At 45.5% G+C, this 15,120-nt stretch overlaps 1 protein-coding gene across 1 annotated transcript; it reads left to right on the top strand.

Moving 5' to 3' along the window:
- The first annotated feature begins 2,136 nt into the window (after positions 1-2,136).
- Positions 2,137-13,654, top strand: LOC120991991 (gastrula zinc finger protein XlCGF17.1-like). Its single transcript, XM_040420755.1, has 2 exons — positions 2,137-2,192; positions 12,642-13,654. Exon 2 carries the CDS (start codon positions 12,674-12,676, stop codon positions 13,619-13,621), a length of 948 nt encoding a protein of 315 aa, XP_040276689.1. The 5' UTR covers positions 2,137-2,192; positions 12,642-12,673; the 3' UTR covers positions 13,622-13,654.
- Positions 13,655-15,120: the final 1,466 nt, after the last annotated feature.

The following is a 15,120-nucleotide window of genomic DNA, read 5'->3' as shown; positions in this document are numbered from 1 at the left end:
AATGGAGGAGCACCAGCCTCTTATATCACAAGGTAAGAGCCGTCATGTGCAGTGTATACACGTGTGTGCAGTGACATGTAATGGAGGAGCACCAGCCTCTTATATCACAAGGTAAGAGCCGTCATGTGCAGTGTATACACGTGTGTGCAGTGATATGTAATGGAGGAGCACCAGCCTCTTATATCACAAGGTAAGACCCGTCATGTGCAGTGTATACATGTGTGTGCAGTGACATGTAATGGAGGAGCACCAGCCTCTTATATCACAAGGTAAGAGCCGTCATGTGCAGTGTATACACGTGTGTGCAGTGACATGTAATGGAGGAGCACCAGCCTCTTATATCACAAGGTAAGAGCCGTCATGTGCAGTGTATACACGTGTGTGCAGTGACATGTAATGGAGGAGCACCGACCTCTTATATCACAAGGTAAGAGCCGTCATGTGCAGTGTGTACACGTGTGTGCAGTGACATGTAATGGAGGAGCACCAGCCTCTTATATCACAGGGTAAGAGCCGTCATGTGCAGTGTGTACACGTGTGTGCAGTGACATGTAATGGAGGAGCACCAGCCTCTTATATCACAGGGTAAGACCCGTCATGTGCAGTGTATACACGTGTGTGCAGTGACATGTAATGGAGGAGCACCAGCCTCTTATATCACAGGGTAAGAGCCGTCATGTGCAGTGTATACACGTGTGTGCAGTGACACGTAATGGAGGAGCTCCAGCCTCTTATATCACAAGGTAAGAGCCGTCATGTGCAGTGTATACACGTTTGTGCAGTGACATGTAATGGAGGAGCACCTGCCTCTTATATCACAAGGTAAGAGCCGTCATGTGCAGTGTATACACGTGTGTGCAGTGACATGTAATGGAGGAGCACCAGCCTCTTATATCACAAGGTAAGAGCCGTCATGTGCAGTGTATACACGTGTGTGCAGTGACACGTAATGGAGGAGCTCCAGCCTCTTATATCACAAGGTAAGAGCCGTCATGTGCAGTGTATACACGTGTGTGCAGTGACATGTAATGGAGGAGCACCAGCCTCTTATATCACAAGGTAAGAGCTGTCATGTGCAGTGTATACACGTGTGTGCAGTGACATGTAATGGAGGAGCACCAGCCTCTTATATCACAGGTTAAGAGCCGTCATGTGCAGTGTATACACGTGTGTGCAGTGACATGTAATGGAGGAGCACCAGCTTCTTATATCACAAGGTAAGAGCCGTCATGTGCAGTGTATACACGTGTGTGCAGTGACATGTAATGGAGGAGCACCAGCCTCATATATCACAGGGTAAGAGCCGTCATGTGCAGTGTATACACGTGTGTGCAGTGACATGTAATGGAGGAGAACCAGCCTCTTATATCACAAGGTAAGAGCCGTCATGTGCAGTGTCATGTAATGGAGGAGCACCAGCCTCTTATATCACAAGGTAAGACCCGTCATGTGCAGTGTATACACGTGTGTGCAGTGACATGTAATGGAGGAGCACCAGCCTCTTATATCACAAGGTAAGAGCCGTCATGTGCAGTGTATACACGTGTGTGCAGTGACATGTAATGGAGGACCACCAGCCTCTTATATCACAGGGTAAGAGCCGTCATGTGCAGTGTATACACGTGTGTGCAGTGACATGTAATGGAGGAGCACCAGCCTCATATATCACAGGGTAAGAGCCGTCATGTGCAGTGTATACACGTGTGTGCAGTGACATGTAATGGAGGAGCACCAGCCTCTTATATCACAAGGTAAGAGCCGTCATGTGCAGAGTATACACGTGTGTGCAGTGACATGTAATGGAGGCCATGTGTTCAGTCACTGTGTGCTTGTGTCTCCACAGATGGATCCAGGAGGAGAAATCCCCCAGAGAGATGTCCCCGTCCTCTGTATTCCCAGGACTGTCCAGAGGAGAAGCTCCCAGAGAACCCTCAGGTAGATGGAGCTGAGCCCTATACACATCTATATAGGGGGGTCCTGCAGTCATAGAGGGGTCATAGATGGTGGGGGTCTCTTCTGTGGATCTGTTAGATTTCCCACCCGTCTGCTGTATTGTCCTGAATTGTTACAGATGACAAATCAGGGGGAAGATGTGACTGATATTAAAGTGGAGGATGAAGAAGAGCGGACGATGGGCGATCCCCCGTGTAAGAGTGAGGTGGAGGAGGACATTCCAGGAGATGTCACCACAGGTATGTAATCATGAATGGAGAAAGTGACTTCAGATTCTGTCCTTGGTGCCTTCAGGGCAGGAGGAGGATTTTTGGACCCGAAAATTTCCGTAAAAGTTCGGGTTCGGTGTTTGGCGTTTTCTTGGCGCTTTTTGAAAGGCAAGTGGTTAACTGTCTTTCCTTAGAAGCCATCACAGCCATGCCTACTAATGGCATGGCTGTGATTGGCCAGAGCAGCATGTGACCCAGGCTCTATATAAGCTGGAGTCACGTAGCGCTGCACGTCACTCTGCTGATACAAGTGTAGGGAGAGGATGCTGCTGGTGATTTCAGGGAGAGAATAGGAGAGAATCTAACTCAGCGATCTACAGACAAATAGTTGTGTGGGTGCAGGGCACAATCGTTTTACCCTGCCCTGAGCTCATTGACCAAACAATCCTAACTTTTATAATTCTGTTAATTAGGTGGGTGGCGGCGGCCGCCATTTTATGCATGCTCAGTGCACCAGCACTGCATCTGAGCTTTTGGGACAGTGCAAATTACAATTTTTTTGGCAAACTACAACATCTGGATTAGTCAGTGTACAATTTAAGGTAGAAATACACCCATCATTTTCTGGGGTTTGAAAAACACAGGTTTTTTTTTTTTTTCAAAAAACAGTATTTTCCTGATCTGCAAGTGTTAAATGCAAGTTTAATATATACAGCTTTCATATTCTGTTAACAAAAAAACACTTTTTTGGCAATCTACAACATCTGGATTAGTCAGTGTGCAATTTAAGCTAGAAATACACCCATCATTTTCTGTGAAATTACAGGCTTATATACTGCTGTCAAATTCAGTTGTTAAACAAACACTCGTTTGGGCACAAAAATTTTTGTTGGCAGCCATTGATGCAGATGTCATTGTGAGATACACCCTTAATACATTTGGGTTAGATTCAGAGATTTTAAATACCGCCATTTGGTGCACCAATATTGAATTTAGGCCTACACTGGTTGAGACCCTGTGAGATACCCCCTCTACATACAGGGGTTTGATTCAGGCATTTGAAATACAGCCTTGTTTGGCAAAGAAATATTTAATTCAAGCCTACACTGGTTCAGGTCATGTGAGATGCCCCCTCTACATACAGGGGTTTGATTCAGGCATTTGGAAATACAGCCATTTTGGGCAAAGAAATATTTAATGTAGGCCTACACTGGTTCAGACCGTGTGAGATACAACCTCTACATACAGGGGTTTGATTCAGGCATTGGAAATACAGCCATTTGAAATACAGCCATTTTGGGCAAAGAAATATTTAATTTAGGCCTACATTGGTTCATGCCCTGTGAGATACTCCCTCTACATACAGGGGTTTGATTCAAGCATTTGAAATACAGCCATTTTGGGCAAAGAAATATTTTATTCAGGCTTACACTGGTTCAGACCGTGTGAGATACCCCCTCTACATACAGGGGTTTGATTCAGGCATTTGAAATACATCCATTTTGTGCAAATAAATATTTAATTTAGGCCTACACTGGTTCATGCCCTGTGAGATACCCCCTCTACATACAGGGGTTTGATTCAGGCATTTGAAATATATCCATTTTGGGCAAAGAAATATTTAATTTAGGCCTACATTGGTTCATGCCCTGTGAGATACTCCCTCTACATACAGGGGTTTGATTCAGGCATTTGAAATACAGCCATTTTGGGGAAATAAATCTTTAATTCAGGCCTACACTGGTTCAGGCAGTTCGAGATACACCCTTTACATACTGTCGTTCTATTCTACTATTTATTAAACACCCATTTAGGGCAAGATCCTAAATTCGAAAAATATGAGGAGACCGTCAAATAAGGGACGTGGCCCAGGTCGTGGTGCTGCTGGTGGAACTCCTGTTGCAGGGAGAGGACGTGGTCGATCTGTGCCAGCTACACGCACAAGTGTAACCCCTTCCTCAGGTGCGAGTAGGCGACAAAACCTACAGCGGTATTTGGTCGGGCCTAATGCTGCTCTACGAATGGTGAGGCCTGAACAAGCACAGGCGATAGTAGATTGGGTTGCTTACAGTGGATCCAGTTCCTTCACATTGTCTCCCACCCAGTCTCCTGCTGAAAGACCACAGTTGGCACATGCAGCCGATGTCCATCAGTCTTTCACTTCACCCCCTTGCAAATCAGCCAAGCAGTCTGAGCCCCAAGTCATGCAGCAGTCTCTTCTGCTTTTTGATGACTCTGTTAGCAGGGTTTCCCAGGGCCATCCACCTAGCCCTGCCCCAGAAGTGGAAGAGACTGAGTGCACCGATGCCCAACCACTTATGTTTCAAGATGAGTACATGGGAGGACCATCGCAGCACGTCTCGGATGATGACGAAACACAGGTGCCAACTACTGGGGCTTTCGAAAGTGTGCAGGCCGACAAGGAAGGCAGGGGTGAAGACTGGGTGGAAGATGATGTGGAGGACGATGAGGTCCTCGACCCCACATGGAATCAAGGTCATGTGAGTGACCTATGTAGTTCAGAGGAAGAGGCGGTGGTCGTACAGAGCCACCAGCACAGCAGAAGAGGGAGCAGAGTGCAAAAGCGGAGCGGCCGTCCTCTAGACAGTACGCCTCCTACTGCCCACCGCAGCAAGGGACCGAGCACACCAAAGCCAGCTCCAAGGAGTTCCCTGACGTGGCAGTTCTTCAGACAATGTGCTGACGACAAGACACGAGTGGTTTGCACGCTGTGCAATCAGAGCCTGAAGCGAGGCATAAACGTTCTCAACCTGAGTACAACCTGCATGACCAGGCATTTAAGTGCAAAGCACGAGCTGCAGTGGAGTAGACACCTCAAAAACCAAGAAAGGTCTCTGGCTCCTCCTGCTTCCTCTTCTGCTGCAGTCGCGGCCTCTTCATCCACCTCTGGAGTGACAGTGCCACCTGCCAACCCGCAAACAGAGGATCTGCCAGCAACACCAACGTCACCAAGCATCTCCACAATGTCCCACAGAAGCGTTCAGCTCTCCATCTCCCAAACGCTGGAGAGGAAGAGGAAGTACCCCTCCTACCCACCCACGATCCCTGCCCTGAATGCCAGCATTTCTAAATTACTGGCCTTTGAAATGCTGTCATTCCGCCTGGTGGAGACGGATAGTTTTAAAGGCCTTATGGCGGTGGCTGTCCCACAGTACGTCGTGCCCAGCCGCCACTACTTTTCCATGTGAGCCATCCCTTCCCTGCACAACCAAGTAGGGGACAAAATCAGGTGTGCACTGCGCAACGCCATCTGTGGCAAGGGGCACTTGACTACGGATACGTGGACCAGTAAGCACGGTCAGGGACGTTATATATCCATAACAGCACACTGGGTAAATGCAGTGGCAGCTGGGCCTGAGGCGGATAGCAGTTTGGCGCATGTCCTTCCACCACCGAGGATTGCAGGGTGCTTCAATTTGCCTCCTGTTGCTTCCTCCTCCTACTCTGCTTCCTCATCCTCTACCAGCTCCTCATCTGGTCACACCTTCACCACCAACTTCAGCACAGCCAGGGGGAAACGACAGCAGGCAGTGTTAAAACTTATCTGTTTGGGGGACAAACCCCACACCGCGCAGGAGCTGTGGACGGGCCTTGAACAACAGACCGATGAGTGGTTTGTGCCAGTCAGCCTCAAGCCCAGCCTGGTGGTGTGCGATAATAAGCGAAATCTCATAGCAGCTCTGGGACTAGCCGGATTGGTGCACATTCCTTGCCTGGCGCATGTGCTGAATTTGGTGATGCAGAGATTCCTTAAAAATTACCCCGATATGTCACAGTTGCTGCATAAAGTGCGGGCCGTCTGTGCTTTCGGCGCTGCAGCGTAACTTCGGCCTTCCCGCTCACCGCCTCATATGCGACGTGCCCACCAGGTGGAACTCCACCTTGCACATGCTGGACAGACTGTGCGAGCAGCAGCAGGCGATAGTGGAGTTTCAGCTGCAGCACGCATGGGTGAGTCGCTCGGCGGAACAGCACCACTTCACCACCAATGACTGGGCCTCCATACGAGACCTGTGTTCCTTGTTGCGCTGTTTCGAGTAGTCCACCAACATGGCCAGTGCCGATAACGCCATTCTTAGAGTTACTATTCCACTTCTATGCCTCCTTGAAAAAACGCTCCTGGCGATGATGGAAGAGGATGTGGCATAGGAGGAGGAGTAGGAAGAGGAAGAGGGATCATTTCGTAGGGTTTCCGGCCAGTCATTCCCAAGTGGCTCCGAGGGTGGGTTCCTGCACCCACAAACCCAAGGTACACAATTGTCCAGGGCCACGCTGCTGGATCCCCGTTACAAGGACAACGTACCGTCCTTAATTCCGTCACTGGAGCGTGATCATAAGATGCGCGAGTACAAGCACACGCTGGTAGACACGCTGCTGGTGGCATTCCCACCTGACAGCGAGGGCACAGTGGAAGCACAAGGCGAAGGCAGAGGAGGAGGAAGAGGTCACCAACGCAGCTGGGGCACCGCCAGCACCTCAGAAGGCAGGGTTAGCATGGCCGACATATGGAAAAGCTTTGTCAGCACGCCACAACAACCAGCAACACCAGCTGATATGGAACGTCTTAGCAGGAGGCAGCATTACACCAACATGGTGGAGCAGTATGTGTGCACACGCCTACAAGTACTGAATGACAGGTCTGCCCCCTTCAACTTCTGGGTCTCCAAATTGGGCACATGGCCTGAGCTTTACGCCTTGGAGGTGCTGGCCTGCCCTGCAGCCAGTGTATTATCTGAACGTGTGTTTAGCACGGCAGGGGGCGTCATCACAGACAAGCGCAGCCGCCTATCCACAGCCAATGTGGACAAGCTCACGTTCATTAAAATGAACCAGGCATGGATCCCACAGGACTTGTCCGTACCTTGTCCAGAATAGACATGTATACCGGCACTAACCAGCCATTGTTATACTGCAGCGCAATTGCTCATGTTTGTATTTTGGATATTTCACACTCTTTTGGAGTGTACCTTAATTAAAAAAAAAAATATTCAAACCAAAAACCTGTGTTGGCTATCTCGTCCTCCTCCACTGCCACTTCCACCTACTCCGCTACGTCCACCGCCTCCTCAAACTCCTACTCCATATGGAACTCCACCTCATAAATCAAATTTTTTTTTTGGACGTGTTTTATTTTATATCATTTCACTACTTTGTCATTGACATTTTCTGGTGAAATTAACCAAATTTTGGGTGTATAGTACCACTGCTATACCTATTAGGCCGGTAAAAAAATTAAATAAATTGTCTAACATTTTCTAGTGAAATTAACCAATTTTTGGGTGTATAGTACCACTGCTATACCTAGTAGGCCGGTTAACAAAAAAAATATAACATTTGTCAGTTACATTTTATGGTCAAATTCACCAATTCTTGGGTGTAATATACCCCTCCTCTACCTAGTTGACAGCTTAATAAATTTCAATAATTTTTATTTTACATTTTCGGGTGACAATAAACAATTGTTTTCTGTCATAGACCCCTGCTCTACCAAGTAGACAGGTTGATAAATTTCTGTAATTTTTCTGTTACATTCTTGGGTTGACATTATACAATTTTAGATGTGAATAAACCCTTGCTCTGCATAGGTGACAGGGAATAACATTTCTGAAATGCTTCTTTAATTGATGCGCGCCACCTCCTTTGATTCAATGCTTAAACTTAAACAAGTTTGTACCACATTTAAGCTTCAATACTTTGTCCCACATTTCCGCTATACTCTTTTGGCCAACATTTGCGCCTCAATATCTTTTCCCACAATTCCGCTTGACTCTTTTGGCCCACATTTGGGCTTCTGTAATTTGTCCCACATTTGCGCCTCAATAGCTTTTCCCACAATTCCACTTGACTCTTTTGGCCCACATTTGGGCTTCTGTAATTTGTCCCACATTTGCGCCTCAATAGCTTTTCCAACATTTCTTCTCGCTCCCAATTTTTTTAAATACATTTATCTCCCTTAAATTTGGTCTCATTTTCTCACGCTCCCTCTCCGGCCTGGAACCCTGATTTCCCGCCACCCGTAATCACCATGGTAGGCGCATAAAAGAACATGGAAAGTTGATAGAGCAGATATCAAATTGGATCGTGAACATCACGGGGACGTGCGACATGGTGGGGCAGTAAGTATGCACACGCCTACACGAACTGACTGACAGGGGTCAGCCACTGCAACTTCTGGGTCTCCAAATTGGGCACATGGCCTGAGCTTGCCCTTTATGACTTGGAGGTGCTGGCCTGCCCTGCAGCCGGTGTATTGTCTGAACGTGTGTTTTGCACGACTGGAGGGTTATATTTCCCAATGTTTTGGGGTGTACCCTAATTAAAAAAATATATAAATAACTTTTAAACCAAGAGCAAGATAATTATTTTTTATTTTTATGTATTTTATGTTATTTTAAGTCATTTCCCTATCCACATTTGTTTGCAGAGCACTTGCCATGCTCTTAACCACATTTTGACGACATTTGCAGCCCTCTAGCCCTTTCCATGACATTTTTACAGCCATTTTAGTGCTCAAAAGTTCGGGTCCCCATTGACTTCAATGGGGTTCGGGTTCGGGGTCAAGTTCGGGTCCCGAACTCGAACTTTTTTCCGAAGTTCGGCCAAACCCGTCGAACCCGAACATCCAGGTGTCCGCTGAACCTCCTCTAGGCAGTCTAAATGCTGACTGTTCTCACACAACTCATCAACAGGAAGACTTCCTTGAAGATCTTCCATAACACCCGAGGTTGTGCCTCTGGTGCCCCACAAGGAGAGGGGGGTGATTATAGATATGATGTAATTGTGAGGCCACAAGGAGGAGCAGGAGAAATGTGCTGAATCCTGGCTTGATCAGAGGTAACATCAACAACATCCTGCTGTGACTGAGATGATGAGTGAACCATCCATTCCACAATCTCTGCTTCCTCCACAATAATAGTCTGTTGCCAGGGGTGTAACTACCATAGCGGCAGACCATGTGACTGCTATGGGGCCCAGGGCAAGAGGGGGCCCAGTCTTAGTTGGGATTATCTCCACTTCCACTGGAGGTAAAAACTTGGTCAGGACTCTACCCTCCAAAGGAACAGCTTTTAGTAAACGAGGCAGTGGAAAAATGGGCCAAGGGTCATTGAAAGGAGTTTGGGCAGAAACCTTTTTGTCCTGTGTGGGGGGCCTGGTTTGATCCTTGCTATGGGGCCCTTGCTTCTCTACGTACGCCACTGTCTGTTGCCTACTGGAAGAGAGGGAGAACCATGGCCTGCTACTACTGGGCGAACGGCTGGTGCCGGCTGTGCTGCTGCTTGGACTACACTCACATTCTCACTTGCGGGTTAAGTGGAATGAGTGTTTGGTTTTCTATTACTCTGCCCATTGCCAGTCTCTTCGTCATTTACCAGACATTTCATCGTGAAGTCACTCGGTATCGGTGGACAGAGTCCACTACAATACATGGAATCTGTGACTCACGAAATTATGTCGAGTGGAAAGACTGGTACCAGTTTTTGATAAATGGAATTTTTGTAACTTTCCAAAAAAAATTTGCAGCAGAAAACACAATTGCACTCTACGATGTAATGGTGAGTGAGGCAAAAGAAAAAACAGCAAATAAAAAAACAAATGCACAATTGGAGTCCATTACAAAATACGGCGACTGTGACACAGGAAAACCATTCACTGTCAGGTCAGGTTTGGTACACTTAATAAAGGTGTTTTTATGGCACTTGTTAACTGATAACAGATCCTCTGGATAGGTGATTAGTATCTGATCGTGGGAGGCCGACTCCTGGGACCCCGGCCAATCAGCTTTAGCATACAAAGGCTTGTTTAGCCGAATGAGTATGAGGAGGCGGGAGAGATAGGTGTTGACTGTATGTGGCAGCGTAATGCTGTCCCTGTAAGGCCCTGAATTAGCGGTATGGTTTGTGTCTAAGGGCAGATTTACACAACTTGTTACTCAAGACAATTATAACATATATAACATATAAACATACAAACGCTCGTTCCAGATATTCGGCCCATGTGCAGGTGCCACAGATCACCCAATGAAGGATCAGAGTGCTCGTACCTCAGGTGAAATGATTGTTGTTGCAGACACCTCAGTCAAGAGGCAGCAGGTTGTACTGTGTGAACAGCGCTCTGCTGCCCAGAAACAACGATTCTGTATGGAAATGATTGATCACAGCAGCCATCTCTCGTCCTCTTACTGTGGAGGTGATCGATACATGTAAATTCAGATCTTCACTCCACTAATGAGCAGCAGCCATCACTCATCCTTATACTGTGGAGGTGATCGATACATGTAAATGCAGCTCCTCCTTCCCGACAGTTGTGTGCTCAATCACTGCATGTAAATGCAGAGTAAGTCTAAACTTTTTTCTTTGCCGTTTCTGTGATGTCCTCCGTTATCTTACTTGTATGGGTTGTTTTTATGGTGAATAACTTAAACATTTTTTTTATTTTTTTTTAGAGGGGTTTATTTATTTTTAGGGCTCTTTAAAAAAAATATTGAACACAATCTTACATTTTTGTTAAAACTGATCCTTTGATCACTTGTATAGTACTTCGGATTACATCGTTTTCCACCAAATTATTGTTTGGCAGCAGTACACTGACCGGCAGTGTGCCATGCATATTGGGCAGATGCTAATGGCAAGGCTTGGGGATTTTGTTATGCCCCAGGTGCCATCATACTGGATTGTTACCCCACAATCACATAGCTGTGTTCCGATGGCTAGAAAGAGGAAGCACTTCCCTCTAGTCAACCACTTAGATTTTTTGGTCACTAAATATGACGGATATATCTAGCATGAGTCATTAAGGGTATGCTTGAGCCAATTGAGCTTTGGATCATGGATCTGAAGTTAATGTGTTCAAAAACTTTGATGTTAAAGAGGACCTTTCACCGATTATTACACTATGAACTAACTATACAGACATGTAGAGCGGCACCCGGGGATCTCACTGCACTTACTGTTATCCCCGGGCGCCGCTCCGTTCTCCCGTTATGCCCTCCGGTATCTCCGCTCACTAAGTTATAGTAGGCGGAGATTTCAGTCACTAAGTTATGGTAGGCGGGGTCTGCCCTTGTTCTGCTCTAGCGCTGGCCAATCGCAGCGCAGAGCTCACAGCCTGGGAGGTTATTTTCTCTCAGGCTGTGAGCTCTGCAATGCGATTGGGCAGCGCTACAGAAGAACAAGGGCAGACTCCGCCTACCATAACTTAGGGAACGGAGATACCGGAGGGCATAGCAGGAGAACGGAGCGGCGCCCGGGGATAATAGTAAGTGCAGTGAGATCCCCGGGCGCCGCTCTACATGTCTGTATACTTAGTTCATAGTGTAATAATCGGTGAAAGGTCCTCTTTAATGCTGTTTCCATACAGCTTTAGAATGTATTGGCCCGTGGAGCCAAATTTCGTCTTGCCCAAAGACGCGTGAGACTTCAGTGAATGACTACAGTATTCCTATCTGCATATCCGAAGTTGGCTTTGGTACTGGCTGGTACCTCGTTCCCAAAGCCCACTTAAGATTCCTATTTTTAAATGAATAGGAATACCAAAGTCATTCACTGAAGTCTCACGTGACTTTGGGTGAGATGAAGTTTGGCTCCACGGAGTCATTACATTTTAATGCTGTGCAGAAACAGCATTAACATCAAAGTTTTTGAGCGAATCAACTTTGGGTCTATGATCCGAAGTGCGATTTGCTGAAGCCTACTTAAGGGGTTAAGCTCTAGGTGTGCATTATGAAATGGATTTTCCAAGTGACTTCATCAGATCTAAGAGATCTATATAATCAGGAATGTGATAAGGAATGTGACGGATCCTCATTAAGTTCTTGTATCACAGTGATGCTGATTTGGTACTAAAGGCCCAACTGCATTGGCAGAGGACTTGTTCGATAGGCAGACATGGTATGTGATAATAGTGATCATGGGGTGCATGGTGACGGGGGAGTCGTGGAATTTGTAAAAGTGTTGTAGAAAACTTTATTAGACTTTGTTCACATGGCAAAATCCACAGCAGAAAAATCAGTAGCAGAAAAGTAGCCGAAAACAGTAGTTTTCTAATGTGGTGGTGCTTGTATTGAAATTGTTTCAAGCGTTTTGAGTGAGGTTTTTTGTTCTCCATTGACTTCTATAGAGATCCACCATGAAATCTGCTTCAAAGAAGTAACATATCTATCACATGTACAAGGTGTGAATGGAAGGCTGTCATTTTGAATGTGGGATTATGCAATAGAAACCCCCCATTTTCCACTGCTAAATCAGTTGTAGATTTTGCCCATGTGATATTAGCCTAAGGCTGAAATCCCACATGCCATTTTTGATGCTGTTCTTCAGCCAGACATAACTGGATCCAACATGAATGTATTATTCCTTTCCTTCCTGCGGGATCCACTTCCAGCCTAATAGGAATGTTATACATTTGTGTACTTTATAGTTTGGGAAAAAAAATCGCGAATTCCAATTTTTATCTTAACAGGAAATCTCAGTAAGAATTCTGAAGGAAACTTCATGTTATCACTAGATCATAAAGTAGAAGATGAACATATCATGCAGCGCTCCTCAGGAGAAAACCTCATTACCCTTATTGTACATCCAAGACCTCACAGTACAGATCTATCATATAATCACTCTGATCACGAGAAACCTTCTCCTGACCAATCACAGATTGTTACCACAAGTACAGGTCAGAAAGGGGGTGAAAGATCTCACTGTGGTAAAGAGTCCACAAAAGGCTCAGTTCTTTCTATACACAAAGAAATTCACAAAATAAAGAAGCCATACTCCTGTTCAGAATGTGGAAACAGCTTTCGAGAAAAAGCACATCTTATTGTACACGAGAGATGTCACACAGGAGAGAAACCATATTCATGTTCAGAATGTGGGAAATGTTTTACACGGAAATCACATCTTGTTACACATGAGAGAATTCACACAGGAGAAAAGCCATATTCATGTCCAGAATGTGGGAAATGTTTTACACAGAAATCACATCTTGTTAAACACCAGAGATTTCATACAGGAGAGAGGCTGTATTCATGTTCATTATGTGGGAAATGTTTTGCGCAAAAATCAGATCTTGTTAGACATGAGAGAAGTCACACAGGAGAGAAACCGTATTCATGTTCAGAATGTGGGAAATGTTTTAATGATAAATCAAATCTTCTTGCACATCAGAGACTGCACACAGGGGAGAAGCCATACCACTGTTCAGAATGTGGGAAATGTTTTATTACTAAAGCCAAACTTAGTCATCATCATCTGAGAAGGCACACTGGAGAGAAACCATATTCATGTTCAGATTGTGGGAAATGTTTTAATAATAAATCAAATCTTGTTACACATCAGAAACTACATACAAGGGAGAAGCCGTATTCATGGTCCGATTATGGGAAATGTTTTATTGCTAAAGCCAAACTTAGTCATCAGAGCAGTCACACAGAGGACAATCCGTTTTGATGTTCTGTATGTGAAAAATGTTTTACATGGAAATAAAGATTTAAAAATCATCATAGAATTGACAGGTGACGTGATAATGTAGGGAGGGGCTACGTCACGCCCCCCTCCTCCTACCTTGCTATGCTGAACTTCGGAGTCTGCATGTAACAGAGCCGTTTTGGATGTTGGAGGTGCCGCCGTGCTGCCTGTGGTTAACTGAGTTTCTCCCCTTTTGAGTCAGTGCTCCCTGGAATAGGGAGGTTGTGGGCTTCTGCTGGCTTTCTCCCTCTCATCCATTCCACTCCTCACGGGATCGGAAGGCCTGGCTGTCTGTCTTCTGCCTCCACCTGCCTTAATGTTATTTTCTGTCTCTTGGCTCTATGAATAAGCCACCCCATGCCTCCATGAATAAGCCACCTATTCTATGAGCCTTGAATGTGCCTCCCTGACCCCTCTGCCGCTTATCAGGTATATATATATGTTCATAAGTGCCTACAGCTCGTTTTGTTTGTGATACTTCTGATGTTACTATCAAATATGCACTGGGACTGACCTAGATGAACTGCTGCTGAATTTTCTCAACTTGCATGGAAAAACTATTAGGAACGGTTTATATTGAGACTATTTTTTGTTTTTCTTCCTTTGGTCAGTTTTTTTTTTCCTTCTTCCTCCCTTGCTCCTTAACCTCATTTGGAGGACTGAAATATAACTGAATTGGAGAAAAATAAGGGAGAGGGGAGAGAGAGGGAAGGGAAAAGTTAAAAAAGTATATAAAAAGAGAGAAAGGGGGAAGGAAATGGCCCCTAAGCAAAATAGACGTTCAGCGGAACATTCATCTCAGAAAACACTAGAATCGGCAAAAATAGACCAGTTTTTAAAGTCCCCAAATGTAATTACAAGAGCAGAACAAAATGGGATTGCTGATCTAAATGGTAAAAAAAAATGCCGGATTCAAAGTGGGCGAAGTAATGAAGGAGGATCTTCAGAATGAAGAGGTGAGGAGGGAAGAGTTAAACGATTCATCTATTGTGGAGCCTGCCCCATTAGAAGAAATCCTGGCTGCGGTAAAAAAATAAAAAGGAGATTTAATACAGAATATCTCAACGCAGCGCGGGGTAATTCAGACAGATGTGGTCCTGATAAGGGACGATGTTACAAAGATCTGGCACAGAGTCATAACTATAGAAAAAACTGTGAGGGCTTTGGAGAATGAAGCTAAAATATCTAAATCTAAAATTTCCACATTGAGAATGGAGGTTAACATTCTTAAAAAGAAGGTGGTGGATCTGGAAGACAGATCTAGGAGATGTAATTTGAGAATCTTGGGTCTACCTGAAGGCTCTGAAGAAAAAAATCTTGCCGAAATGATACAGACCTTAATTCAGGAAAAGTTTGGGAAGGAACAATTTTCTACTCTGTTTCTGGTGGAGGCAGCCACGGATACTTTTGGTGAAGATACTGACGTCACAAGACAGAGATATGGTTTTGAGAAGGTCAAGGAAGTGTCCTCCTATTGGATA

This window comes from Bufo bufo, chromosome 2, assembly GCF_905171765.1.
Source record: "Bufo bufo chromosome 2, aBufBuf1.1, whole genome shotgun sequence".
Lineage (NCBI taxonomy): Eukaryota > Metazoa > Chordata > Amphibia > Anura > Bufonidae > Bufo > Bufo bufo.
Note: the sequence above shows the minus strand (reverse complement) of the source record. Positions and strands in the feature narration are given on the sequence as shown.

Bases quoted from the DNA above. Each gene is read 5' to 3' on its own strand.
- LOC120991991 (XM_040420755.1), top strand. From the start codon at position 12,674: ATGTTATCACTAGATCATAAAGTAGAAGATGAACATATCATGCAGCGC.